Raw genomic sequence first — 27,281 nt, forward strand, 5'->3', positions numbered from 1 at the left:
GGCTATCCATTCCTTGCACGAATAATATTGCAGGACATGAGACACTGACAACATGTCTACAAACTGTAGTTCATTGGAAGATCTAAGAACTTCATGTTTTTGGGGACTCTCAACTTGAGATTCATTAAAAAAATGATTATTATCAAACCAAAGATGAAAAATTAATGCCTTGCAAGAAAATGGTAGACAAGTTCAAGAAATATTTCACAGAGAGTTTTTGAGAAAATACCAAGAGAGAATAATCAATTTATAGATGCTATGGCTACCATTGCCTCCTCAATCGACATGTCACAGAACATGACCTGCTATGAGTTCTTGGTGGACAATATTTTAGTCCCTGCATATGAGATCACTCCATTTGAATTAATATGTCTTATTGGTATCGATTTTCCTTGGTACAACGATATTTTCACCTACCTTTGCAATAAAACCCATCCACCTAATTTTTCCAATAACCAATATTGTACCTTCATTTGCCAAACCTCTCGCTACAACATCATAGCCAATACACTCTACTGATGGGGTCTCGATGGCACTCTTCTTGTATGTTTAGAGAGTGAGGAAGCTCAAATCGTGTTGTGTGAAATCCATAAAGGTATATGTGGGGTTCACTCTAGTGATCCAACCTTAGCTAAGAAACTTATGAGGACTAGTTATTACTAGCCTACAATAGAAAAATACTCATATCAATTTGTCAAGAAATATAAGTAATCTCATATTCATGGAGACTTGATACATGCACCAGCATAGGAACTTCAACCAATCACTGCTCCATGTCCCTTTTGTTAATGGGGACTTGATCTCATGTGCAAGATTCACCCTCCATCATCCAACAACCACAAATTCATTATCAGAACCACTGAGTATATCACAAAGTAGATTGAGGCCAATCCTCTCATCCCAATCACTAATAAGCAGATTACAACCTTTATCCTCAATTTCTTCATTTATAGATATGGTGTTCCTATTTCCATCATCACAAACAATGGAGTTTCCTTAAAAAATTAGGATGATCGTGAAACCCACTTCAGTGGCACCTTCAGCAAGTACCATGGTGAAAGTTGGGTTACCGACGCCATGTGTAGGGACTTTTGCTCCTCCATCCTTCAATTCTCAGTTTTGCCCTTTCACTTTGCACACACTCACAACCTATCATTCTATAATAAACTTATCCATCCCCATCATGGCTTATTATTGATCTACCTAAGATTGGTTCGTCGTCTATAATAAACCCTTTACATCTTTTCCTTTCACCCATAATAAATCAGGTCCTATCTGTAATTGGGGGTAAAACCTAAACCTAGTGATGGAAGTGGATCCTTGGCATAGTGCATGTTTCGAGGATAATTGTCTTTTCATTCCTTCCTTTTGTAAGTGGACACTCCACAATAAAATATCACTTGCATCGCCAATCTGCACTGAAGTGTTCGTTCTTCTTTGCAATAAAGTATCAGTTTCATGGAATAAGTTAGTTTCAAATGAGACACAAAGCAATAGTGAGCTTACAACAAATCAATCTTTTCATAGACTTTAACTACAACAGGTTTTTTATCATGCCCAAACTTTTGGGCACGAACGAGATAATTTTTTTTTTTTAAATCACAACTTAAAACATTAAATTTGCTAACATGAAATGCACTAGCAAGTTTGTCTTTACTATGTGTGAGTTAACCCTAACCACTAAGTCGAGTAAGTGATATTAATTTAAATCAAATGCGGAACACTAAAAGAATTATTTATTATCTCATCGATTTCAATCAATAATTTAATTTAGTCAATTAATTGGCGTAGATAAAATTAATCTCCAATAACCATTAATTGTTTTTAGGAACTAAATAAATTAGTCCTAGCACTTAGTTTATAATGACCAAAATTTATTTTAATAATAATTAAAATATGATTACACTAAATCGACATAGGGTCAAATAAACCCATAACAAAATTCGTCCTTTAAGGTTTAATCTCCAGAATCTATATCAGATTAAACTACAAAAATAATAATAAAATATTAAACATCATTTTAAAATATACCCTTATGTTTATCAAAAACATATATTTTCCCATATGTTTATTATAAACATATATATAGATTAAAAACACTAAATAAAATATTTAATCTAAAATTTGCCCTGTCCCTTTATATTTTAAGCTCTCCACACACACACACACACACACACACACATATATGTATTTATATTTATAAATAAATATGTTTTCACTTAATTACAAGTTATCCATGCAAACCCTAACTTTATTATTATAAGAATAAACCCTTTTATATTTTTTATTTCTTAATTCATACTATTACTTTTTGAATATCCTAACCCAAACTGTGTTAGGGTTTCAAATTTTTTTTTTTTTGGTGCAGGGCTGAGTGGGCAACAGTGGCGGAGGCGACGGCCATGGCGGATACGGCGAAGGAGTGGAGGCGGTTAGAAAGGCGTCGGGCGGGGGCGCCACTGGGTACCCCCACAGTGGTGGCCCGACGCCGCCCACTATGGGAATACACAGTGGCGGCCGGACCCTTCCATTGCGATTACCTGCAGTGGGAGGCCCCGACCTCCACTGTGGCTTCCCACAGTGGCGGCCTCTATGTCGTCCACTGTATGGAGCAACAGTGGCGGCCCGGGCTGCCGCCGGCCCACTGTTTAAAAATTAATGGACTGATTTTTACCATGCCAATATACACTATTATATTAATCCTTGAAACATATTATTTAATTTATTCAAATTTAGATCAATGTATAATTTTTTTTTTTTATAAACCTTGTTGTTTAAATCAGAGATAGACTAAATAATTTAGATTTATTTTTTGCAATAAATGAATGACATAAATCCAATGAAATTAAACAGCAACTATAGAATATGATTTCTTTTTTTTTTAAATCAAATATGCTATTTATCTCTAGATTTTATTTTTTGCAATAAGTAAATAACAAAGTTTAATCATTTTAACAACAACTATATAAATATATGATTATTTAAATTAGATAGACCATTTAATTTCTAGATTTAAATTTCTGCAATTAAATATGTGATTTTAATTTCTGCAATTTTATTTATCTAGAATCATTTGAATCTATCCTTAGAGACATGCAAATAGGAAATAAACTAAATATTTATTTTCAAAGTAACATGCATGCATTCATTAACTTTTTAAGAACAATTCAAGCTAAAACCCAACAAAATCATTTCATTTATGCAATAATACATTAATAGAAATAATGCATTTATTTAAGACATTTTTAGAATACAATATAGACATTATTACAAGAGGGAGAAAATACCCAAACTAGTCCCTCATTTCTATTAAATGAGGACTTATATTAAAATAGATACATTTTCTTTTCAAAGTAATTACAATCCCTTTCACATTGCTGCACTTTAAAATATAAAATATTTCACTCCCAAATCTTTTCTACAAACAATAAATCCAACAATCTTCTACTTGTCTTTTTTTTTTTTTTTCCTTTTAACAACCTGCAAATAAATCAAAAGGGCTATGACCATGGAGTGCTCACCTCCCAGCCTAGGCTAACTAGTAGCCACCCCCGAGCTTGGAGAACCAAGCCCTAGATAGGTTACACACATGCAAACACAACAAATAGGGAAAAACAATCATAAACATATTCCCAACCAAGGCTACACTGCACCACATGATGTGATGTCTTTACACGGGTGGTAGTGGACCAAATACCCTGAGGAGATTGCAAGTCTGGTAAAACACAAAGCCACCTCATGGCAAACAAAGATGTATCATAAGTATAATAACCCCACATCCCTATGCCCCCCAAGGCATTCATGCCTTATTTCCCTCCTTATGACCCCCAATGAATAAACAAGCCATGCAACAAGGGTCACGTAAATATCCCTTGAGATCACTCTCATAACGAGAGCCTCTCACTTGAGGGTTGTCAAACTTCCACCACCCACAAGACCATCCTCTCTCCCAAGAGTAGGAGGCCTTGGTTACTCCCAAAAACACAGAATGCATACAAGAAACCAAAGACATAACACGTAATAATTTTCACAAATAAAATGCAAGAGAACAACCTTTTTCCACACAACAATCTTTCCAAAGTAACATGCAACATGAAAGAAAACAAGAAGAAGTTAAACCAACCTTCAACTGCCCAAAGGTATGCTAGATCTAGTTGAGGATGAGCAGCCCAATTCCACAATCTTTGTTTCTCTACACTTAGCCAAAATCCTATACCAAATCTATTTTTTTCAAAAATTCCTTGTCTCCAAAAATGGAGAGTGGGTGATTACCCGCAAAATCTCTCATTCTTGCCTAAGAAGACCTCAGCAAGAGTTCTCACAGGTTTCTAAAATTGAAAAAGGAAAAGTCAGAAAAAAGATCAAAAGGGATCTCTCGTCAAAATGAAAGTTAACTAACCTAGATGATGCCTTCTAAATTCAATTTTCGCACATCTTAGAAAACCCACTTTTTAGGGTGACTAAACAACCACATGGGAGTTGTCACATGCCTAAAATTACTCCTAACCCTTAGGTATACCTTATGGGCTTTAGGAAACACCTTTAAACTACCCCTATGAGTCCATTTAACCCTTTTTAAGCCCATCTAAAGTTAACTTTCGGGTAAAACTTAAGTTGACCACCCCAAAGATTCTCTACCCTAGAAAAATATAGAACCTCATTAAATTTTTTGAAAAAGCTATGGTTAAACAACTCTCTCCAAGAGACAAATTCAAAAATCAAGACATAAATCAACACATGTGTCAAGTGACACAATAAAAATACTTTTACAAAATTACACATGAAATTTTGTCTCTTGTTGGATTTACACAATTTAATAACTTCAATTTAACACACATGCAACATACACTTTCACAAATAAAATACGATACAAACGGGGTGTTGTCTCTTCAAATAGACAAACCCTGGTTTTACAAATGTACATAGGTCTAGGTTTGGTTCTCCATAATATTTCCATGGTCACATGGATAATTTTTCTGCACATCTCAATTACACATTAGTAACTTCAAATAACCTCATATAACATAAAACACATGAATAAGAATACACATCAAACACTCTGCATACAATATACATTTAAACAATTCAATATATCTTACATCCAAATAATCCACATAAGCAATTATCATAATCCCCATAATTTTAATCCATACGTAAAACATGCATCCTATTTCTATCATCATAGTAAAGTCCTGCAAATCCAATAATGACATATATCATCTCAAAGAAATTCTATTCTAGAATCATGCATAGAAATGAAACATCATTATATATCAATGTTATCCAAATCATGAAATCATATAAGTTCCAAATCCATAATGTATAAAAATAAAGCAACCATAATAGTCTCAACATGAAAAATACTGGAATGCTAGGACGAGTCGGGGGAGAGCCTCACATTTTTTCAGCAGTATTGTTCCTTTATCAGAATGACAACATTGTGACTAGATCAAACATGTTAACACGTGGCAAGATACACTTATAGCTTGAGGATTTTTGTTTCTGTTGGCGTAACTCTTTGATATTATTTTGATTTGATCTTTTATGGTTTCATGTTCCCTATGCTTCTCAAGGATGTCTATGACTAGAGTGGCTGGGATGGGGCATGATCACCTATTCATTTTTTGTGGATTTTCTCTTAGTAATACTATGGTTTATCCAAGGATATCAGGACATTGTGGGTCTAGTGTGAACTGGGGCATTCCTTATTTGTGATTGTCTGATCTCCATGCAAATGATACAATGACTATCTAAGTCGAACCCTATATTTAGATGGTCACAACACATTTTCCATAATAAGCTCAATTATGATAAATGAACAAGAAGCTCATTTTACATCGATATCCTGTACCTTCCTGTTAGGGTTTCAAGCATATTCGAAGCAAATATGAACTAACAATTATATGCAGATTTAAATACAAAAGATAAAGAAATAAAATAGGACATAGATAACACAGAGATTTAACGTGGTTCACCCGGAATGGGTTACGTCCACCATACACAACCGTCCAATCTTTCTTATTATCCAACAAAAACAATAAATCCACCTTATAATGCCTTAAGCATCCCAGCCACTTATAACATGCATTTTTAGGGCAACAAAGAAAGTCAGCCTTTTTAGGGTTTTAACACAATGTTAGTTTTCATCAACAAAAAAATGGCAAATTTTTTTTTCTCAAGGGCTGCCGCCCTCGAACCCCCGCAACAAGCTTCACCCGCTTTCCCGGGGCCCAGCCTAGCCCTAGACCCTGGTGAGGATACGTGCTGAGTGTACAGTACTTTGCTGATCAGTCACCACATATCAACAATCTCCCACTTGGAGACTGATCAGGCTCCACACCAAACAATCTCCCACTTGGAGACTGATACAAGACAACACCACTGTACTTGCAGCATCCACTAGATAAAACACTTGGATTTGACTGGTATAAATTCCACATTTATCAATCAGGAAGACCAATAGAAACTGATGAAGAAATCAGCTTCTCATGTGGAATTGCCTTCGTGAACATATCAGTAGGATTCTCACTTGTGTGAATCTTTACAAGCCGTAACTGACCCTCCTCCAAAACAGTCCGGATGAAATGGTACCTAAGCTGAATGTGCTTTGTCCTTGAATGAAAAGAAGAGTTCTTTGCAAGGTGAATGGAACTCTGGCTACCGGTATACAATGGGCGATCCTCCTGTGTCTGACCCAATTCCTTCAGAAAAGATTGTAACCAAATCATCTCCTTGTTGGCTTCTGTAGCAGCAACATACTCGGCTTCAGTGGTTGAAAGTGCCACAACCTTTTGCAGCCTAGAAATCCAACTGATTGCAGTTCCCCCTATAGTAAAAACATACCCTATAGTACTCCTCTGTGAATCAATATCATCTGCTAGATCAGAGTCAACGAATCCACTCAGAGCAGCATTAGATCCTTTGAAACATAATGCCTTCATAGTAGTTCCTTTCAAATACCGAAGAATCCATTTCACAGCATTCCAATGTTCCATACCTGGATTACTCATAAACCTGCTCACAACTCCCACTGCATGGGCAATATCTGGCCTTGTGCATACCATTTCATACATCAAACTGCCAACAACTGATGAATATAGGATGTTAGACATTTTGTTTACCTCTTCCTATGCCTTTGGGCACATCTCCTTAGTCAATTTGAAATGACTGGCCAAAGGTGTACTAACTGCTTTTGCATCCTGCATGTTAAATCTTTTCAACACCTTCTTTATATATTCGCTTTGGGACAAATTCAAGGTTCTATTTTTTCTATCCCATGTAATCCTCATACCAAGAATTTGCTTAGTTGCATCCAAATCCTTCATAGCAAATGACCTGGCTAAATTTTGTTTAAGATCATTTATATGTTGCATTTTAGACCCAACAACAAGCATGTCATCAACATAAAGAAACAAGATAATATAATTGCCATTATCTAGTCTCTTAAAATATACACAATGATCAGAATGACATCTATGACAACCGTGTTCAACCATGAAACTATCAAATTTTAAATACCATTGTCGGGGTGCTTGCTTTAGGCCATACAATTTTTTCTTCAACTTGCACACCAAGTTCTCCTTACCTTTGACCTCATATCCCTGTGGTTGCAGCATGTAAATTTCCTCCTCCAAATCTCCACAGAGAAAAGTTGTTTTGACATCTAATTGTTCAAGATGTAAATCATCTATAGCCACAAGACTAAGTACAGTTCTAATTGAAGTCATTTTTACATCTGGAGAAAATATTTCATCATAATCTATACCCTTTTTCTGTGCAAAACCTTTTACCACAAGTTTGGCCTTGTATCTTTTCTGACCTCCTTCCTCCTCCTTCAGCCGATAAACCCATTTGTTAGGCAAGGCTCTTTTTTCTATAGGTGAAGGGACTAAGTCCCAAATCTTATTGTTCATCAAGGAGTCCATCTCCTCTTTCATGCCTAGCTCTCACTGTTGTTTGGCATCCACCTGCATTGCTTCTTCATATTCTTCTGGTTCACCAAAATCAGTTAATAATATAGAATACAAAGAAGGAGAAAATCTTTCAGGGGGTCTACTTGACCTCGTAAAACATGTAACACTTACAGGAGTTTGTGGGACATTCTGTTGTTGCTGAGCATCATGTACCTGTGGCATTTCATTTTCAAGAATCTCATCCAGCACCACATATTCTTGTTTGTCCTGTTCATGCTTCTTTTCCTGCATCTATTCTTTATACATAACCTTCTCATTGAATATAACATCTCTACTTCTAATTATTTTCTTATTTTCAAAATCCCATAACTGATAGCCATATTCATCTATCCCATATCTAATGAAGGTACATTTCTGAGATTTAGCATCAAGCTTGGTTCTGTTTTCTTATCAATATGGACAAAAGCTTCACAACCAAAGGTTTTCAGAAAAGAATAATTTACCTTTTTACCAGTCCATGCCTCCTCTAGAATACCACCATCAAAAGGGGTTGAAGGTCCTCTATTTATCAAATAGACAGTAGTACGTACAACATCTGCCCGAAAATGTAAGGGCAATCCAGCATGCAATCTCATGCTCCTCGCGTGTTCCATGATAGTCCTATTCATTCTCTCTGACACAACATTTTCCTTTGGAGTTCTTGGAACTGTCTTCTGCTTTCAAAACCCATTTAAGGAGAAGTAATCTTCAAATGCTTTGCTGCAATACTCACCTCCATTATCTGATCTGAGACACTTCAACTTTTTTCCTGTCTCATTTTCAACCAAAGCTTTCCATTTCTTAAAAGTTTCAAAAACATCTGATTTTTGTTTTAAGAAATATACCCATGTTTTTCTGGTTGAGTCATCAATAAAAATAACATAATAACAAGAGCCACCAAGAGATGATACCTGAGCCGGTCCCCATACATCTGAATGCACAAGATCCAATTTCTCACTCTTCTTCTCTTTCCCAACCTTGAGAAATCTGACTCTTTTCTGTTTGCCATAAACACAGTTTTCATAGAACTCTAAATCAATCTTCTTTAGCCCTAGCAATAGATTTTTGGAGTGAAGGATTTTCATCCCTTTCTCACTCATGTGCCCAAGCCTATGGTGCCACATTATCGAATCTATTCTTGCAACATCTATTGTTGTTGTCCCTGCAGTAACTTTATCTGTAGCAGCTAGGGTAGAGTAAGTGTTACCAGTACACAGATATAATGTGTCTACCTTTGCACCTTTAGCTACTACTAATGATCCTTTAGTGACCTTCTAAATACTGTCTGAGAAGGTAACTATGCAACCTTCACTACCTAGTTGCCCTGCAGAAATTAATTTTCTTCTTAAATTAGGAACATGTCTTACCTCCTGCAGAAACCAGTCATTTCCATTCTGCAACTTGATCTTTATCTTTCCTTTTCCAACAATTTGACAAGGCTCATCATCACCCAAATATACCTGTCCAAAATCACCTTGAACATAATCTAGAAAATATTTTCTATGAGGTGTAGCATGAAATGAAGCCCCAGAATCTATTACCCAGGAATCATTAACATTATCCAAACATAATATTAAAACATCTTGTAAAGTATTACTTGCAATATTAGCTTCCTTACTGTCATTTTCATTTTTGTCTCCTTTGTTTTTCCGAGGCCAACTGTCTTTCTTTAGATGACCAGGCTTTCCGCAGTACCAACAATCTTTCTTTCCTCTAGATTGAGAGAGTCCTTTCTTTGACTTCCCTCATGACTTCTCATTCCAAGGGCCTTTTCCTCTTTCCTTTGATCTTCATCTGTTCTCCACATTCAAAACACTACTTGATGATGTTGGAGTCTCACCTGTGTTTTTCCTTCGCATTTCCTCCCTTAGGATAACACCAACAATATCATCAAATACCAAAGTATTTTTACCAGAGACGGAGTTACTTAAAACTATAACCAAACTATTCCAACTTTCTGGCAAAGAACATAAAATCAAGAGAGCCCTAACCTCTTCTGCAAAAGTAATTTTTATCGAAGACAATTGACTGGTAATTATATTAAATTCATTTAAGTGCTCCGCTATAGATCCTCCCTCACTCATTTTCAAATTAAACAAACGCTTCATAAGAAATACCTTATTCGAAGCTGAGGGTTTCTCATACAACTTAGCCAATGTCACCATCAAATCTACAACCATTTTTGCTTCTATTATATTGAAAGCTACAGACGGTGCAAGGCACAATCGAATGGATCCCAATGCCTTTCTATCTAAAATTTCCCACTCTTCATTTGACATTGTGGTCACTTTCTTTGCCTTTCCTTCCAACGATTGCCACAAATCCTTTTGATACAGGTAATCCTCCATCTGCATTTTCCATAACTGATAATTCTGGCTGTTAAACTTTTTGACCTTGAATTTGGAATCCTCCATTGCTCCCACTCAAATCGTAGAGTCCTACCAATTTATAGAAAACCTCGCTCTGATACCAATTGTTAGGGTTTCAAGAAGATCCGAAGCAAATATGAACTAACAATTATATGTAGATTTAAATACAAAAGATAAAGAAATAAAACATGACACAGATAACACATAGATTTAACGTGGTTCACCCAGAATGGGTTACGTCCACCATACACAACCGTCCAATCTTTCTTATTATCCAACAAAAATAGTACATCCACCTTACAATGCCTTAAGCATCCCAGCCACTTATAACATGCATTTTTAGGGCAACAAAGAAAGTCAGCCTTTTTAGGGTTTTATTAGATGTGGTGGCACTACTACCTCATTAAGACTCCACTAATAGCTAATCTCACCACTCGCTCTCAGGAAAAATGTATAAGTTGTAGCAGTGTCTCCCTGCTGAGCAGTCCTTATAGTCTGGTGTTTCCTCTGCAATGGTATACCACTCTATATCCCTATCCCTCTCAACTCGAGCCTCTTGCAGCTCCCATCTCAGTCTATCCACCTGTCCCTCAAAGTCCTCTATGTCCTTGGCATGTGCCTTCACTTTCTCTTGGATCATAGCTACCTCCCCTCCCTCATCTACTCCTCCTGATGCCTCCCCTCTCTCAGCCTGTTGTGGGGCACCTTGCCTCTGCACCTACTCACCCTATATTTGTAGGGAGACCTAAGCCCCCTCTCTTTCATGGTGGCCTAGGTGGCCTACCATCCTGGCCTTTGTCTCCCTCCAATTGGCCTTCTTCTCCCTCTCCTCCTCCCCTACCCTGCACCATCCTCCTAGCTCCTCTATGCCATCTCCTCTGACCTAATCTCCCATCCTCCCCCTCCTCCTCCTCATCATCTAGTCTCGTCAGTGACTCTGCTAGTTTGGTCAACTGTGGAAATGGATGTGCTCTAATATATGCCTCATAATCAGGCATCACTACATCTGCAACATCCATGTGCAAGTCCCAAGGAATCGAGACAAAAGCTTGAAACTCGATGACTACAACCTCATATGACAAAATTGGCCCCCAGTGTACCTACTCTTGCATTGTTTGTGTAAACTTACTTGACTCTTGAGGCATTTGTTGTATTTTATCAAACTACTTGGATACCCTATCTGGTAAATGTATGTCTAGTATGTAGGGTGTCTACCCAATCAAACACCTGGTGTTGTAGCAAAATAGGAGCTCTGTATCATCCTCTGGCCAATCCTTGTAATCAAGGTGGGGTCTCCATATCACAACATCTATGTTGTTGATGACCCTCCTCTAGTACTCTAACTTCCCTGATCGAGGCTAGGAAGTGATCATAGAATAATAATGTACATAGGAATTCCCATGTCCCTTGAATCTAAAACACACTGGCCTTGTCATTGCAATGTGCTCATATGACCACACCTATAGTAATGTGACTCTGCATTCAATGCCACATCCACTAGGATATACGAACTGGTGTAGCTCATGGTACAAGTGGGCCAACACACATGGACCCCATGCAAACTGGGTACTCTGAGTCATTAGCGTCTCAATGACCCATCTCCATGGCCAAGGTAATGCTTTGCAGTAAGCGTGAAAGTGATGAGGGCCTAAATTATCTCGATATTACAAATTTTACTGGTTTGCACAAAGAATACATGCAAAATACACACAACCTAGGTTGGAAAGTGGAAACTATTCAATGGGGCATCTGCATCAATAGAATACCTCAAACAAGCATAAACATAGAGATTCTAGTAGAACTGGCTTCCCCATCATGACACTCACTTCTCGGGCATACCAGATTCTCTTACCCTGAAGATCCGACGATCTTTTAACTAAGGAATTCTTGTCTCATCTTGAATGGGTACATAAGAGGTATCTACGGGGTATGATACGCACACCCTGAACCATCAAATGTAGGGATTTTTGGGCTACTAAAACAAGGTGTCTAGTAATGTTCTAAGGGATCCTGATCCAATGACGGATTCTCAAAGCAAGCCACTTAAGGCTTTAGTTGAGCTTATTTGTGCAAAGAAGGCCTCTACATATGATGAATTCACTCAACACTTTAGCTGCTTGACCAATATATTTATATAGTGGCTCGAAAAACCTGCTCAAGATCACGCTGGGAGAGACGATATCCCTGACGTGTTCCAATTTTGAACTACTCCCTTGGGGTGATGAGGCTCCCAAGAGGCAATTCTCTATAAAAATGAAAAAATGGGTGTTTCTAATCACCTTTCTCTTCACCCAAGGTCCGCGAAGGTGAGGGGAGAGGATACTTAGTGTAATGGTGGGTCCACCCTACACGTGTGCAAGCACACCAAATAGGGTAAACAATTATTCTTTTTAACCCCAAATAAAATGTTTTCTATTCTAAAATGCAAAAAGGAAAACTAAACTAGTGAAGGTCTTTGACAAACGTGCTGCAAAAAAATGTCAGTAGTCTAATAATTATGCCTTGGACACTCGAGGAGATGCTACAAAAATACAAATCAAATGTTAGTACCTCAAAACATCTTCCTATAGTGCAGACACTAAAGGACAGGCACATACGCTAACGCCTGCGTAGATGGTAACATATGCACAAACGCCGACTTAAGGCCTAGACATAGAAATCAAACTAGAAAGCGAAAAAGAAATTCAAAATTTAAACTTGAAAAAATGACGAGATTTTTATACTTGTGGAGATGTTGAAAGACCACACATAGATGGTAACATCTATGCAGATGCCCAAATAGGTGTTATGTTGCAACAGTTAGCTTGCTAATTCAAAAATTCAAAAAAACTACAAAAGGCGAGAAAAATAGATAGGCATAGATACCCTTCTACAGTGCAAACACTAACGTCTGTGCAGACATTGAAGCACAGTTCCTAGAAAATATTTCACTAATTCACCTAAAATGCATGTCTTACTATAATAAATCCAAATTTTAACTAAATGCAATGAAAATAAGACCAACTAATTACTATTTTTGTGATTTTTTGAGCTTACATATGGATTCTTTTTGTTTTATAGTTAATTATGGAGCTAAAATTCCAAAAAATAGGAAGAAAATTAATAGAAGTGGAGACGTCAATTTATGTTTCATAGATGCAAAAGTATATTCCTGCAAGCAGAAAGTTAGAGAAAAAATTTGAATTCAAATAGAGACGTTGAAGTGTGCTCGTGTAGACACCGAAACAAAATGTGGAGACATTGTTCCATGAAACCTACGAGAAAATACTAGAAAACAACACAAAAACGTAAAATTCTAGGGACTTGGAGTCCCACCGGGCGTACCAAAACAAAGAGGCATAAAAATTAAGCTAATGGATAGTTGCATAAATCATGAGGAAACATAAAAAACATTCAAATAAACACAAACAATACTATTATACCTAAGTCTTATGCTCCTTCCTCCCATTGAGCCTTTGGTGAAGTGAAGAATGCACCCCTCCTCCACTTGATTGGATTGGCTCTTTTTGATGGTTTGTGGATAGCTCTCCACTGCATAACAAAGGGGATTGGATTGATAGATTAATGTGGTTGATTGAATTTGGCTAAGTGTGGGATGATTTGGGCATAATGAGGGTGCAATGTATGTTTTGAGTTCTCAAATTAACAACATAAGACTATTTTATGATGGATATGGAAATGAGGGGAGGAGACTCCACTTTATAGATTGGATGGACGAGGCCAAAATGGAGGGACAAGATTGATTTGGAATGAAGAGTTGAGATTGAAAGAAGGTGGGAGAGAATTGAAAGGACAAGGTGTGTGGTTCAATAGATTTGCCATAAATGCATTTCTTGTCTCCACATCCTACAAGGTACATGGGGAAGAGTTCTCAAAGTACATTGAGAAGGGAAAAGGAATATAAAATTCCTTGGAGAAAGGATAGAGAAATTAAAAATTTCAAAATAAGGGATGTGTGGGAAGAATAAATGGAGAAAGGAACTAAAAATTCCTTGGGAAGAGAGGGCATGAGGATGCGCAAAGGATTTGAAATCCTTTGACATGACCAAAGTTGGTGCATTTAAGGTTGGGAAGGTGAGAAGGATAAACCATTTATGGCAAATGGTTGACTCATTCGAAATCAAAGTGATTAAAAATGTGCAAGTGATTCAAAAGGATGATTAGGTGGATTAATGAGGGTTTAAGATGAAAGTGGACAAGTTAGGAGAATGTGACATGAGGAGAGAGAATGAGTGGAGGAATATAAAATTGGAGGATAATGATAAGCATGATTATAGAAGAATTAATTAGGCTAGATGGAGATTAGAGGAAGTGATTTGTAGGAATCACATAGTTAGGTTAATTAATTGAAATTAATTAACTAATTTAGAAGAAATAATGATTTGGATGACTTTAGAAGAGTAGGAAAATAATTAATTTTGATAAATTAATTATTGAACTATAGTGATAAATTAATTAAATTTGATTTAATTAATTTTAAGAAGAATGGAATAGACATAATTAAATAAATTAATTATGTAGAAAGGCTCAAATTAATTAAATATTAATTTAATTAATTTTAGACGTCTAAACCAAGGTTCAACATGAAACTAAACCATTAATTAATTTTTTTTGGCATGATAATACAAGAGTGCCATATAATACCAGAGATGTTTTAAAGTTAAGGGTGAGATAAAAAATTCACGACCCTCATCCAAAACATCTTCTAGACATGACTCAAACTAGATTTTATAAAAAATTCTTAGATGAATTTGTGTCAGCGAATGTATGCATTAGTCAAAGATCATTTCAGAAATGCAAACCTTGGTATGTTAAAATCAATAAACAAATAATCTCTTGTTGTTGTAAAACTAATGTTCAATTTCGTTATTATTATTGTATGCGGGAAAAGCGGGTCAATATAACTCAATATGTGAAAAACCGAGCTCTATGGAGCCTTGCTCACACACCCACAGGACTTCTTGGTGCAAGCTACAGAGTCATGAAGCATGGCTCAGCTTCCCAAGGATGGTTCCATGGTTCTCTATCTTGCACGGTCCCTCAAACCAATGTTTTTGCTCTCAGATCACTGAGCAAAATGGTTTAGGGATGGCAAATGCAAGAACGAGGGATGCTTTTTGTTGATTTTAATATGAGATGCATCCTAAGCTATGCATGATGCTATAAATGCAATAAACTAGCTATAAGATGACAAGGTTAGTAAACAAAACTATCCTAGCATACTATATTAGTTCATGATTTAAGCTATATGATAAGGAACATACTCTAAATTAGCATATTTAGATTAATTCCTGATTTAAAAGAGAAGCTAAATGATGAGCATCTAAAATATGAAAGCTTGAATGGATTTGAGTATAAGTGAGATGCTAAAGTCTTGGATCTCTCAAAAATGGAGGAATGAGAGCTCTATTTATAGCAAAAACAGGGCAATGGATGGCTAGGATTGAAAGAGTTAATCAAGGGCCAAGTTTGAAAGTGGGAAATCCATGTTTGCAATTGGCACCAATGAAATGGTGACAATTGTCAACATAAGGTTGGTTGAGAGGAGGTGTAAGAAGCATTAAATGCTTGAGAAGACCTCATGGTTACCCTAGGGGTTAAGGGTTAAGGTTAAGTTAAGGTTATCCATTGGATAAAGCTTTTACCCAAAGGATAAACTCTTGTGCAAAGGTTTAAGGATAACCATGGTCAAAGCAATAAATGCTTGATGAGACCCTTGGGTTAGATGGAGGTTGAGTTTATGGAAATTCTTTAACCATGTAAGAGGGTTTGAGTTAACCATTAATGGTTATGAAGACTTTGGGGATAACTTTGTAAGAGTCCTTCCAAATTTGGGGGCATTCAACAAGTTAGCTTGTTGAGTGTATAAAGGCTTTAATGCATTTTGAAGACTTTACTCCAAATTTGAGAAGTGACCTCCTCAAATTTAGGGGAAAGGGATAATGGATGGGTTTGGGTTAATTAATTAGGATTAGAAGCATCTAGAAGAGGTTATAAAGAGGGTTATGTATGCACGTGGGAGGTGTGGGATTTTGCAAGTGGGTGAGGGAAAATAGGTTTTAATTGAATTTAATTCAATTTGGTTGCAATTAAATAAATTAGATTTATTTAATTTAGGATAACTATTTTAATTAAATTTGAATTTAATTAAAAAGTGGATAGGGGCTTTAATTGAATAAAATGGATTTATCCTATTAAATGGTATAGTGAATTTAATTGAGTAATTTACTTAATTAAATAGAGGAATGTGGATATTTTAATTAAATTGGATTTAATTAAATAGAGAAATGAACATAAAATATTCATTTAGGAATATGGTCATTTTTATACGTCTACAATTATAATGTGTTTCGATATATACGTTTTATATTGCATGCTAATGATATTATGTAGGATTGTGGCACTTACATGCCACCTAAAACTATCAAGGAGTTTATAAATTTTTTATGTAAACCACCTAATGAGCAATCATTTCTTTCATATGCATGTATTTCTAGTTATTGCAATGTATGTGGGAACTTTTTATTGTTAGGTGAAATGTTTGCAAGAAGATATTTCAGATGATTTTGGACAAAAATTGGTTGATATCAAAAGATTTAAAATTTTTGAGTACTCTCTAAAGGATGGAAAAGTTGGGAAAATTTTAGATTTGATCACTGAAAAAAATAGTGCAAATGCATTTATCAATGAGTTTAAGAGTCAGATTGTTCCCAAATATGTGAAACACTCCCAACATGCTTAATGGCTTGATGGATAGTTTTGCATATGCAAGAACACATTTCTAGTTGGAACAATACTATCAATGATTGATTTCATTGAAAACTACACTCTAAAAACATGAGAAGAAACTCAGTCTCAGAATTATAATTCAATGCATGTGGGAATTTTTGTATATATTATATATAGACATGCACATTATGGTACAAAAGATAATAGAAAAAAATCGAGGGAGTGTCATTTCTATGTCAATGATAATCAGTTCCACTCATCAGAATTTGTTTAGTATTGCTTCAAGGTCTTTTATGAAAATCTAAAGGAAAGAGAAAGTCAGATGACACAACATATGAGATGGTCATATAATTGCATAGGATAATTAAAAAATGCAAGAATGTTTTATTAGTTTAGTAGAGCTCACAAAGAAACAAATGACCAATATATGTGGAGTTGTTTTAAAGCAGGACATGGTAAAGGAGAACACGATGAAGTTGGTGCATGTGTAAAAAGAGCTCTTGCTAGAGAACAACTAAAATTCAAGGATGTGAAATTTAGAGATTCTCATCCAATTGTGGATTGGTGCAATTCAAAGTTGTCTACGGGATCAACTAAGAACTCCACAATTTGACATTTCTTCTTCTTAGTTGAGGAAGACAATATTCCTACTTGAAACGATTGTGATACAATCAATGGATTAGCTAAATGGCATACGTTTAAGAGTTATAATTTAGACACATGGACTATATTCAAAAGGGAGCTTTCTTTTTTTTGTCAGTTTTGTCTTGCTAGTGATTGGGAATTTTGTGAGAATACACAATGGGTCGAAGAATGGCAACAAAGCTCATTGACACCCACAAAAATATATGATCAACATAAAAGAACAAATGAAGACAATGATCATATGCTTGCATCAGATGACTATGACCATATTTTAGGTCTTATACAAGAAGATAAAATTTAATTCAATTTGTTTTGGTTTAATAAACAATATCTATATGAATGCTTGTGTATATATGTGAATTTTATATCTCACTAAATACTCAATTGAACTTGGTTTGTAGGACATGTCTATGATGTTGTTGCACCTAGCGATAATGAAGAGGTGATAGAGTATTGGTTGGCTTAATGTGTATAGCCAAAACATAAGTTAACTCATCCTAAAGTAGATTGTAGTGCCCCTCCTAGACTTGTATTTTGATTTGTGCTTAGTTAGACTTATTTAGAATTATGATGGTTATTTATGAATCTTCTGCTATCTTAGATGGTATCATCGATATTAGGAATTATGTGGATTATATGACTTGTGATAATACTAACCTTATTTCATGATGATGATTCTACGTAATGTTTAATATCATTTTGTGTGACTGTCTTCGTGAGTAGAGACGATGCCATATCACTCATTGCGAGTGGGATATGTCATCGCAATTCTCTATCACTTGTTTGTTTATATATATATATATATACCAAACATCGACTCCACTTGGCTTCACGGGTTTGAGCGTGTCTTTATAACAATGGCAAGTTGTCGGAGATGACATAGTTTCCCTCACACACTCTAGGTCTAAGAGGTGTACCTTGTAGATAGCGTGACGTCGCAAGTTGAGGTTAGAGTATTGTGTTATGTTTGTCCTCTTGGCATAAGATGATTGTAGTCTATGCTTATTCATTTGGGTAATGTTATTATTGTCTAATTATTTGATTATGGGTATTTATTTGATTATTTTTGGATGATGATTTTATTGTGAGATTTTATTTAACCAATTAGGATTTATTTAATTGGTTTATTGATTTAATCATGTTGTATTTATAACCATCAATTATCTATTTTTTGATGGTTATTTATGATTGGTGAGATTTAATTATTTTAATGATTTTTTTATTTATCATTTGATGGTTTATCCATTATGGAATTACTATTTATTTGTATTGTTTTATTGTTGAATATTTATTTATTTACTTGAGAATTATCAATTATTTGATAATATTTATTATTTTGATTTATTGATGAGCAATCTATTTTTATTTATTTATTTATTGTTGTTGAGCTTTATTTAATTATTAATTATTACTGATTTTTGATTTGTTGACTTTATCAATTTATTGGTGATTTGATTTTATATTTTTAATTGGGTTCCTATTTCTAAGGCTTTATGCTTTTAATTTATTAATTGATTATTTTAAGTTATGAATCATTATTTAATGTATTATTAAATATTGATATTATCGGCAATAGAAAAATGAATATATTTACCTACCCTTGCATATGATTGGTGGAATTTTAATTGGTAGGTAAATTATAATGAGGAATAATATATGCCTCGAAACTATACAAGATAGGTAAATAATATAGTTTTTGGATTATTTTCATTGGTCGGCTTGCAATATGGTTTTTTTTGTTTTAATTTGTGTATTTATTTGGCTTCCTGTGCATTTAGGGGGCTCGGGAAAAATTCATGAGATTGAAGATTTGGATTTCGGGAGATTTGCATTGGATTTGGATTCACAATTTGTTGAAGGGTTTTGTTGGATTTGGATTGTGCTTCCAGTTTTCTCCTTGCTTCATCTTTTTCCAGGTTGGTTTCGTTTGTCGAAACTCTGTATTTTGATTTCGGAAAGATTGTATGCATTGTCTGGAAAAGATTGTCTGGGGGAAATGGTTTCATGAATTGCAATAGTTTAATTGCTATTTGGTAGTGTATTATTTTGGGGAAAATGTTCATTTCATTGATCCTTATTTATGAAAATTGCATTGTCGAGAGCTCATTGTGTATTCTCTATGTTTGATTTTTCTTTTGGCTTTTGAGAAATTGTTGGATCATGTTTGAAATTGCATTTGTTTATTCTCTTGAGTAGATTGCAAAATCTTCCTTGGTTTGAGGTTGTTTTGGTGTCTTATTCCTGTTGTGCAGCTAAGTATTCTCTATGATTGCACTGTGAATGTGCATGACACATACAACCACTTGCATTGGCTTCAATTTGTTCCTATATATCTTTCTTGAGTCTCCTTTGGGTGTATGCAACTTGTTTATACTCTCTCTTGATCGGTTTGGCTCCCTAAACCTCAGTTTTGGCTTTGTGGGAGAAGATCTTCTTACTATAACTTTTTGTAGAGATTATATACTTGTTATGTTTGATGAATTTATCAGTAATTGGATGTATTAGACCTTTTGTATGCATTATGAGGGCTGTTTTGGACCCCTAAGCCTTCCTGCGATCCCTCCTTAACCTTATGTCTCAGTATTGTGTAGTTTTCTGCTATTTTCCCAAAAACGCTATGCAATCACCCAAAAATGCTATGAATTGGACTATAGGAGATATCAAACATACCAAAGGAACCAACCTACACCCCAAAAGCACCACTATTTGTACCAAGAGCGTTGAGAAATATACCAAGTGTGCAGGGGTCCTGATTTACAGATGCAAGCCAAATGACCAAAAATGCCATCCTAGAAGGAAACGCTATGGTGTGAACCAAAAAATTTCATGGTAAGTACCAAAAACACTAGCATAAATACTAGGGGAACCAATCAGGGAACCAGGGGCGCTGAATTGTCCTGAGGGTCTCCGAAAGTCAGTTTTTAGCCTATTTGAGTGCATTTTTGGATTGTGTGATTACTCCAGAGGCTTGTGTAGTATGTATTGAAATTCTCAGAGTTGATTATGATGTATTTTGATCTCTTATTATTTTTCATGTTCTCCGATAAGAGGGTTCATTCCTTACTGTTGAGGTGTTTCCTATGTGATTTGATGCTCCGACGAGAGGGAGAATGCCTCGTTGTTGAGGGATTGAATATATGAATCCAGTGGGATGTGTTATGGCTCACTGTTGAGGATTTGATATTTTTTGGATCTCTTTTATAGTTTTCAATTATGATTGTCTTATCTTTGATGTTACATTTGTGAAGGCCTCCTTTGAGTTTGATTCATGAGTCCATTTTGCTCAGTTTGTGCTCAATTTGTTGTGATTGTTATTGTATCTTCTTGGGGACTTTGTGATGATGTTATGTGTTCATTTTATATGTATTTTAACCCTATGATGATGGTCCATGGTAGGGAGAGTGGAATCTTGCATGTGTGGACCAGGGTCTTGAGCATTTGGCCTTTAGGAGGGGGTCTAAACTTGTTGGAACCACATGAAGAGTTTTTTGTAATTGCAAGTGATAACTTAAAAAAATGATTAGTGGTTTTGGGTATTTAGGAATTATTTAAGTAAGATAATAATTGATTGTGTTCCACTCCTCATATCCCTAGAAGCATGCGCGCTCGAGATGAGCTTGGGAAGCATTGTAGCAGTGAACCGATCTCCCTTGAATGGCTCCAAGGTTCTGGTGTACCAGTTATCGTGCCCTCGGTAGACGCTGGGTAGCCAAGTGCGGAGCGGATAATTGCTGAACGCCTATAAGTAAGAAGCCCACCTCAAGATGAGTGCTCTCATAAGGTCATGGCGAGACGAGCCGTTTATTAGACGATAGGTGTCAAGTGGAAGTGCAGTGATGCATGCAGCCGAGGCATCCTAAGAGACCGGAAGATTTGAACCTTGTTACTACATGACATGACCCGATTGATCTGATCGGGTACACAGAGTATGTTTTGATATAACATTTTACTGTAGATGTGATAAAGAATAAAAAAAGATCAATAAAGGGAATCGAGTCTTTCCGACTCCTAATCAATATGTTCTTTCCAAAAAATAAGCCGAAAAAATCCAAGAAGTTTTTATTGCATAGCTCCATTCGTATCATTCCGAGTTCTCTTCTCTACTCGGCAGGGCCCCGAAAAGGCGCCCCTGCCGAGCAGAGAACTCGACAAGTACTAACCAATATCTTGTCGCCTTCTTCGTTTATGGTTTGAAATTCTGGTGTCTCAGGCGTAGGGGAACCACACCAATCCATCCCGAACTTGGTGGTTAAACTTTACTGCGGTGACGATACTGCAGGGGAAGCCCTGTGGAAAAATAGCTCGATGCCAGAATAATAAAAAAGCTTACTTCTTTTTAAAAATAAACCCAACCCCGGCATTCTTTTTTTCCCATTACACACTGCGAAATGCAATATTTGTTATCTGGTGGAGACGGGGCCTGTAGCTCAGAGGATTAGAGCACGTGGCTACGAACCACGGTGTCGGGGGTTCAAATCCCTCCTCGCCCACAACAGTCCACATAGAGAGACTATGAGTATCTATAATAGATATATAGAAGAAAATTCTCAAATTACTATGACTGCTCTCGAACTAGTAAGAGAACTGCGAATACCAATAGCTAAATTTGTGGTTTACTATAAAATATCATAATTTACAGAAGGATTTTTAAGAAATGTTTTAACCTTCCATAGATCAACTATTCTATTCTTTTCTAATCCCCTGAAATATTGAAAAGCGTCTTGCCGCCCTTTCAACAATTTGAATTTTTCACTGGGTTTCTTAGTATAATTAATACTTATAGATGATTCATCTATTGACAAATCATCAAAGAACCCTTTGAAAAATTCTGATTCTGAAAAGGAATAAGATTCTCTTATTCGATCTGATTCTTCTTGTTCCATTTTTTCTTGTTCCATTTTTTCTTGGAACATTTCTTCCAATATTTTCTTACATTTATCCCTTATTTCCTTGATTTTTTGCAGTTGCTCTTTGTAGTTTTTGATTTCTTCAACTCTTTCTTTCCTTTCTGAAATTATGTAATCTTCTGATCTTGAAGAGAAATCAAATTCTTCTGTTTGAACTAATTTTTTTTCTAGTTGCTCAATTTCGTTTTCTAGTCCCTCAATAATTTCGTTTTTATGAATTATCGATTCACTCCATTCATAAAGGTTTTCAGGTTCTTTTTCAGGTTCCCAATATTCGTTTGGAATCGAATTAAAAGATGAATCAATCTCCCATTCGACGCCATTCGATTCCTTCTCCGAAGGACTTTCCCAACTTATTGTTTCTTGCTTCTCAGATATTCTATCATCTATCTGATTTAGATTTGTGTTAGAACTTGATAAAATCCAAACATGTTCTTTTGGATTGAGCAAGCAACGTTGATATCTCCTTTTGCCTTTTGGCAAAGACATAAAAAGATGCGGAACAAGCAACAAATTTTTCTTTCTAGCCCCAAAATGTTGTACAGATGGAAATATCTTCATCAAATTATATGATGATTTGTCTCTTTCAATTAAAGCTCGAGTATTTAAAAAATAGAAAAGTAATGGTAATGCTATTATCATTATAGCTTTTATTGCTTGCCCTTTTAAAATAAATATACGTATATCCCGTATAAGTAATGTACTAAGAATCTGAAAGTCAAAAAGCTTAACAACACTTTCTCGACCAGAAAATATTTGACTTAGCAATCTCACCAAATTGGATTCGTTCCATGGAACGAATATTTCCATCATGTTATCTTTCAATTTCGACTGAACGCTAAAGAACCAAACTATTTCTCGGTTCTTTCCAATAGGGTCCGTAGACCACGGGTTCTCATGTTTTTTCATAGAGTTTTTTTGTATTGTAAATAATATAATGTAATTTTGTAAACGCTAGAATGTGATTATTACTAATCAAATTGAATTATAATAAGAAAGACGCAGTTAATGCAACTTATTCAACTAACTTTGTGCAATTAATTTGTACAAAAAAAGTTCTTGTTATTTATAGAATAGATAGAGGCGAAGACGATTTGTCTCCCCTGTTTACAGAGAGAGAGTTTAATTAGTAAACAATGCAATATTTAAACATTAATAATAATACCTACAGAAGAGAGGAAGATTTTTTGTGGATACTTTTTTTAAAAGGGCAAAAAATAGATAGGTATCTATTATACGAAACCAAACATACCAAAAATAAAATAGGATTTTTAGACCCTATTTAGAACGATACTTCTTTCATTCAATTTTCATTAATTTAAGAATCTCTATTTGTACCCCCCAATTAGATCTTATCTATCTGTATTGTTCCTTTAATTAGCATTTTATCCTATAGAAATTGCTAACAATCCCAAATCTCTTTCTTATTGAAAATTAGAAACATAAATTAGAATTCAATTTAAAATCAACTTTTTTTATTTCTGCTTTACCATGGCATCCATGGCTGAATGGTTAAAGCACCCAACTCATAATTGGGAAGTCGCGGGTTCAATTCCTGCTGGATGTACTACAATAAAAAGTTATTGTGCTCTGCTCACAATAACTTTTAGATGAAAGAGCAAGGTTATCTCGATTCAATTAAGTGTCGAAATTAGATTATCTACGTCCATGTTTTTGTAATTCTTTTCTATTTAAAATAGAACAGAATTACAAATATTTTATTTACGCACGTTTGAACGACTTTTTCTCATAATGAAAATGTATATTTATGGTACAAAATGAACTTCTAATTTAACGATAAAGTTGATTTTGTAATTAGAAGTTCATCTGATAATTTAAGCCTATTCCCTGCAATTTTAAGAATTTTAAGAATATGAGGGCAATTCTTACTTTTTTCAGTAAGTAGAAGATTTATAGAAATAAATTTCTAAAATAATGTATCCTGGGAAATTGCAACAATTGGATTCATTACTATTCCCAGTAAAGTAGATGCCATTACACATACAATCATACTAAATTCGATAGAATTTTTTGAGATTGAAGAAGATAATCTATAATTTTGCACGTAGGGAGTTATTTCTTTGTTTCTTTCAGTCATTAATAACTTAATTATTTTCAGATAATAATATATTGAAATAACACTCATAAAGAGCCCTATCGAAACTAATAAATAGGAACCTGCTTGCCATCCACACCAGAATAGATAAAGTTTTCCAAAAAAACCTGCTAATGGAGGAATACCTCCTAGAGATAGCAGACATAAAGATAAAGACAAAGCTGAAAAAGGGTCTTTCATATATAATCCAGCGTAATCCCGAATGTTATCTGTTCCTGTACGTAGACTGAATAATACAATACAAGCAAAAGTTCCTAAATTCATAAAAATATAGAGCAGCATATAAGTTATCATACTTGCATATCCATTATTTGAGTCTCTATCAATTATTCCAATAAGGATATATCCAATTTGACCTATCGATGAATATGCAAGCATACGTTTTATGCTTGTTTGAGTAATAGCAATTAAATTTCCTAATATCATGCTAAGAATAGCTAATATTTCCAAAAGAAGATGCCATTCGTTCAATGAGAAATAAAAAATAATATCAAAAATTCTAGTGGCTAAAGCTGAAGCAGCTACTTTTGAAATAACAGAAATAAAAGCAACGACTGGAGTGGGGGAGTTAGAGTCGAAAAGAGGAATTCCCCCTCCTTTCTCTCATTCAGAACCGTGCATGAGACTTTCTTCTCGCACGGCTCCTAAGTGATAAAAAAGATTAGTGGATTCTCTCTTTTTTATTACCTTCCTCGTGTATGTATAAGATTGAATCTATTCAATTGATAGAATAGAATCGCTAATCCTTAACTTTCCGAGGAATCCTTACTCAGTGGTTATTATGGTAAATCCTTTTTTTTTAAGTTCAGCAGTTATGAAAGAATTAAAAATAAAAAATAAAACCATCTGATTTAAATCGTTCTGAATAGTCATGCGATGCTCATCTTAGGGTAATCTTTTTGTCGACGGATGCCTTCTTTTTTACACTCGTAGTTTTTGAAGAATGAAAACTTACTATGTAGCATCTACGTAAAGAATAAGTAGCTTGCTGGAAACCTAAAATCTTCAGTTGATCTAATATATGTGATGTATATGTCATTCCAAATTGATTTATGAATCTTCTAATAAGGTGCTTCATAACAAATTTATCCATCCCTTTATTAAAAAAGGGCACTTCAAAGGGAAAGGGATGGACAAATTTGACGGGATTTTGTGTCATAAGAATAAGATATCCCCATTTTATTTTGGGGAGCAGAATTAAGCAATGGGTTTAAGCTGGGAGGCTCCCTTGATCTTTATCTCTGCATCAATGAGATAAGCGTAAGATTAATAACATTAAATTCTGAATAGTAACATTTCTTGTCGGATATCATAAGTCCACAAGCCTTTTATAGCTTCTTCTATTTCTCGATTAAAACGAATGCGACCAACGGTTGTTCGAATGTATTTATTAAGTATTTCCCCCACTCTACCTTTTCTTATTCGAAAATGATCATAGATTTCGTAGAAGGTACCTAAACATTCATATTGAACTTCGATAGGAAGTTCTCGGTTTACTGAATTAATAATAGAGGTATCTATCTCTCTCCCCCATCGGAGCCATAAAGGACTGTCTAAATCAATTTGTTTTTGTTCATAAGCTTTAAGCGCATCATCATAGCTATAAAACGAAGGCGAGACGATCTTCTTTTTTGAGCTATTTGGATGGTACCTATTTTCATAAATACCCTGGTTTTTTTGAAGAGTTGATCTATAAAGTCCTAGAAGCATATCTTGAGTCGGTACACAAATAGGATCTCCTATGGTTGGAGAGATAAGATCGAGATGAGAAAACATAAGTAAACGAGCTTCTACTTGAGCTTCCATAGATAAAGGTACGTGGACAGCCATCTGATCTCCGTCAAAGTCCGCATTAAATCCTGCACAAACCAATGAGTGTAACCGAATGGCACGTTCGTTTATTAAAACAGGTATAAACGCTTGTATTCCTAATCTGTGTAAGGTGGGTGCTCGATTTAACAATATGGGATGTTTTTGCATAATCTGTTTAAGTACGTTCCATATAATAGGTCCCCTATCTCGAATTAAAAATTTAGCAGCTCTTAGATTGGGAGCAATCTGTCGTTCAACCAGATCACGAATTAAAAATGCTTGAAAAAGCTCTATTGCGATTTCTCGGGGCAATCCACATTGATACAATGAGAGAAGGGGACCTACCACAATAACAGAACGACCTGAATAATCGACCCGTTTTCCAAGTAAATTTTCACGGAATCTTCCTTCTTTACCTTGGATGAAATCTGAGAACGATTTATAAGGTCTATCGTGACTATCTCTCACCGGTTGTGTGCCTATACTGTTATCAAGAAGTGCATCTACGGCTTGTTGGACTTGTTCATAACAATTAACAATTGTTAGATATTCCATTCTAACTTTGTATGTATTTATTTCAACTCTTTTTTCTGCTCCTAGATAAAAAAATTGAGGTAATTGCCTGACAAAAATACGTATCAATCATTGCTTTTTTTCATCGATCTCTTCCATGCTTACTATAATTAGTTATTTTGGTTTTTTATTAGCTTTGCTTATTTTCACCTCAGTCCTATTCATCGGGTTAAGCAGT

General features: G+C 35.2%; 1 protein-coding gene and 2 non-coding genes across 3 annotated transcripts; 2 read left to right on the top strand and 1 right to left on the bottom strand.

Moving 5' to 3' along the window:
- Positions 1–22,111: 22,111 nt before the first annotated feature.
- On the top strand, positions 22,112–22,185 carry TRNAR-ACG (transfer RNA arginine (anticodon ACG)). Its single transcript has one exon. It is a non-coding gene; the product is annotated as a tRNA-Arg (tRNA).
- A 1,911-nt stretch (positions 22,186–24,096) lies between these two features.
- Positions 24,097–24,169, top strand: TRNAM-CAU (transfer RNA methionine (anticodon CAU)). The gene has a single exon. It is a non-coding gene; the product is annotated as a tRNA-Met (tRNA).
- Positions 24,170–25,790: 1,621 nt separating this feature from the next.
- Positions 25,791–27,085, bottom strand: LOC131876534 (DNA-directed RNA polymerase subunit beta'-like). The gene has a single exon (XM_059221957.1). It carries the CDS (start codon positions 27,083–27,085, stop codon positions 25,994–25,996), a length of 1,092 nt encoding a protein of 363 aa, XP_059077940.1. The 3' UTR covers positions 25,791–25,993.
- Positions 27,086–27,281: the final 196 nt, after the last annotated feature.

The sequence above is a fragment of the Cryptomeria japonica genome, chromosome 6 (assembly GCF_030272615.1).
Source record: "Cryptomeria japonica chromosome 6, Sugi_1.0, whole genome shotgun sequence".
Taxonomy (NCBI): Eukaryota; Viridiplantae; Streptophyta; class Pinopsida; order Cupressales; family Cupressaceae; genus Cryptomeria; species Cryptomeria japonica.

What these genes read in the sequence shown, in the direction of transcription:
- LOC131876534 (XM_059221957.1), bottom strand. Translation starts at nt 27,085, where the DNA reads ATGGAATATCTAACAATTGTTAATTGTTATGAACAAGTCCAACAAGCC.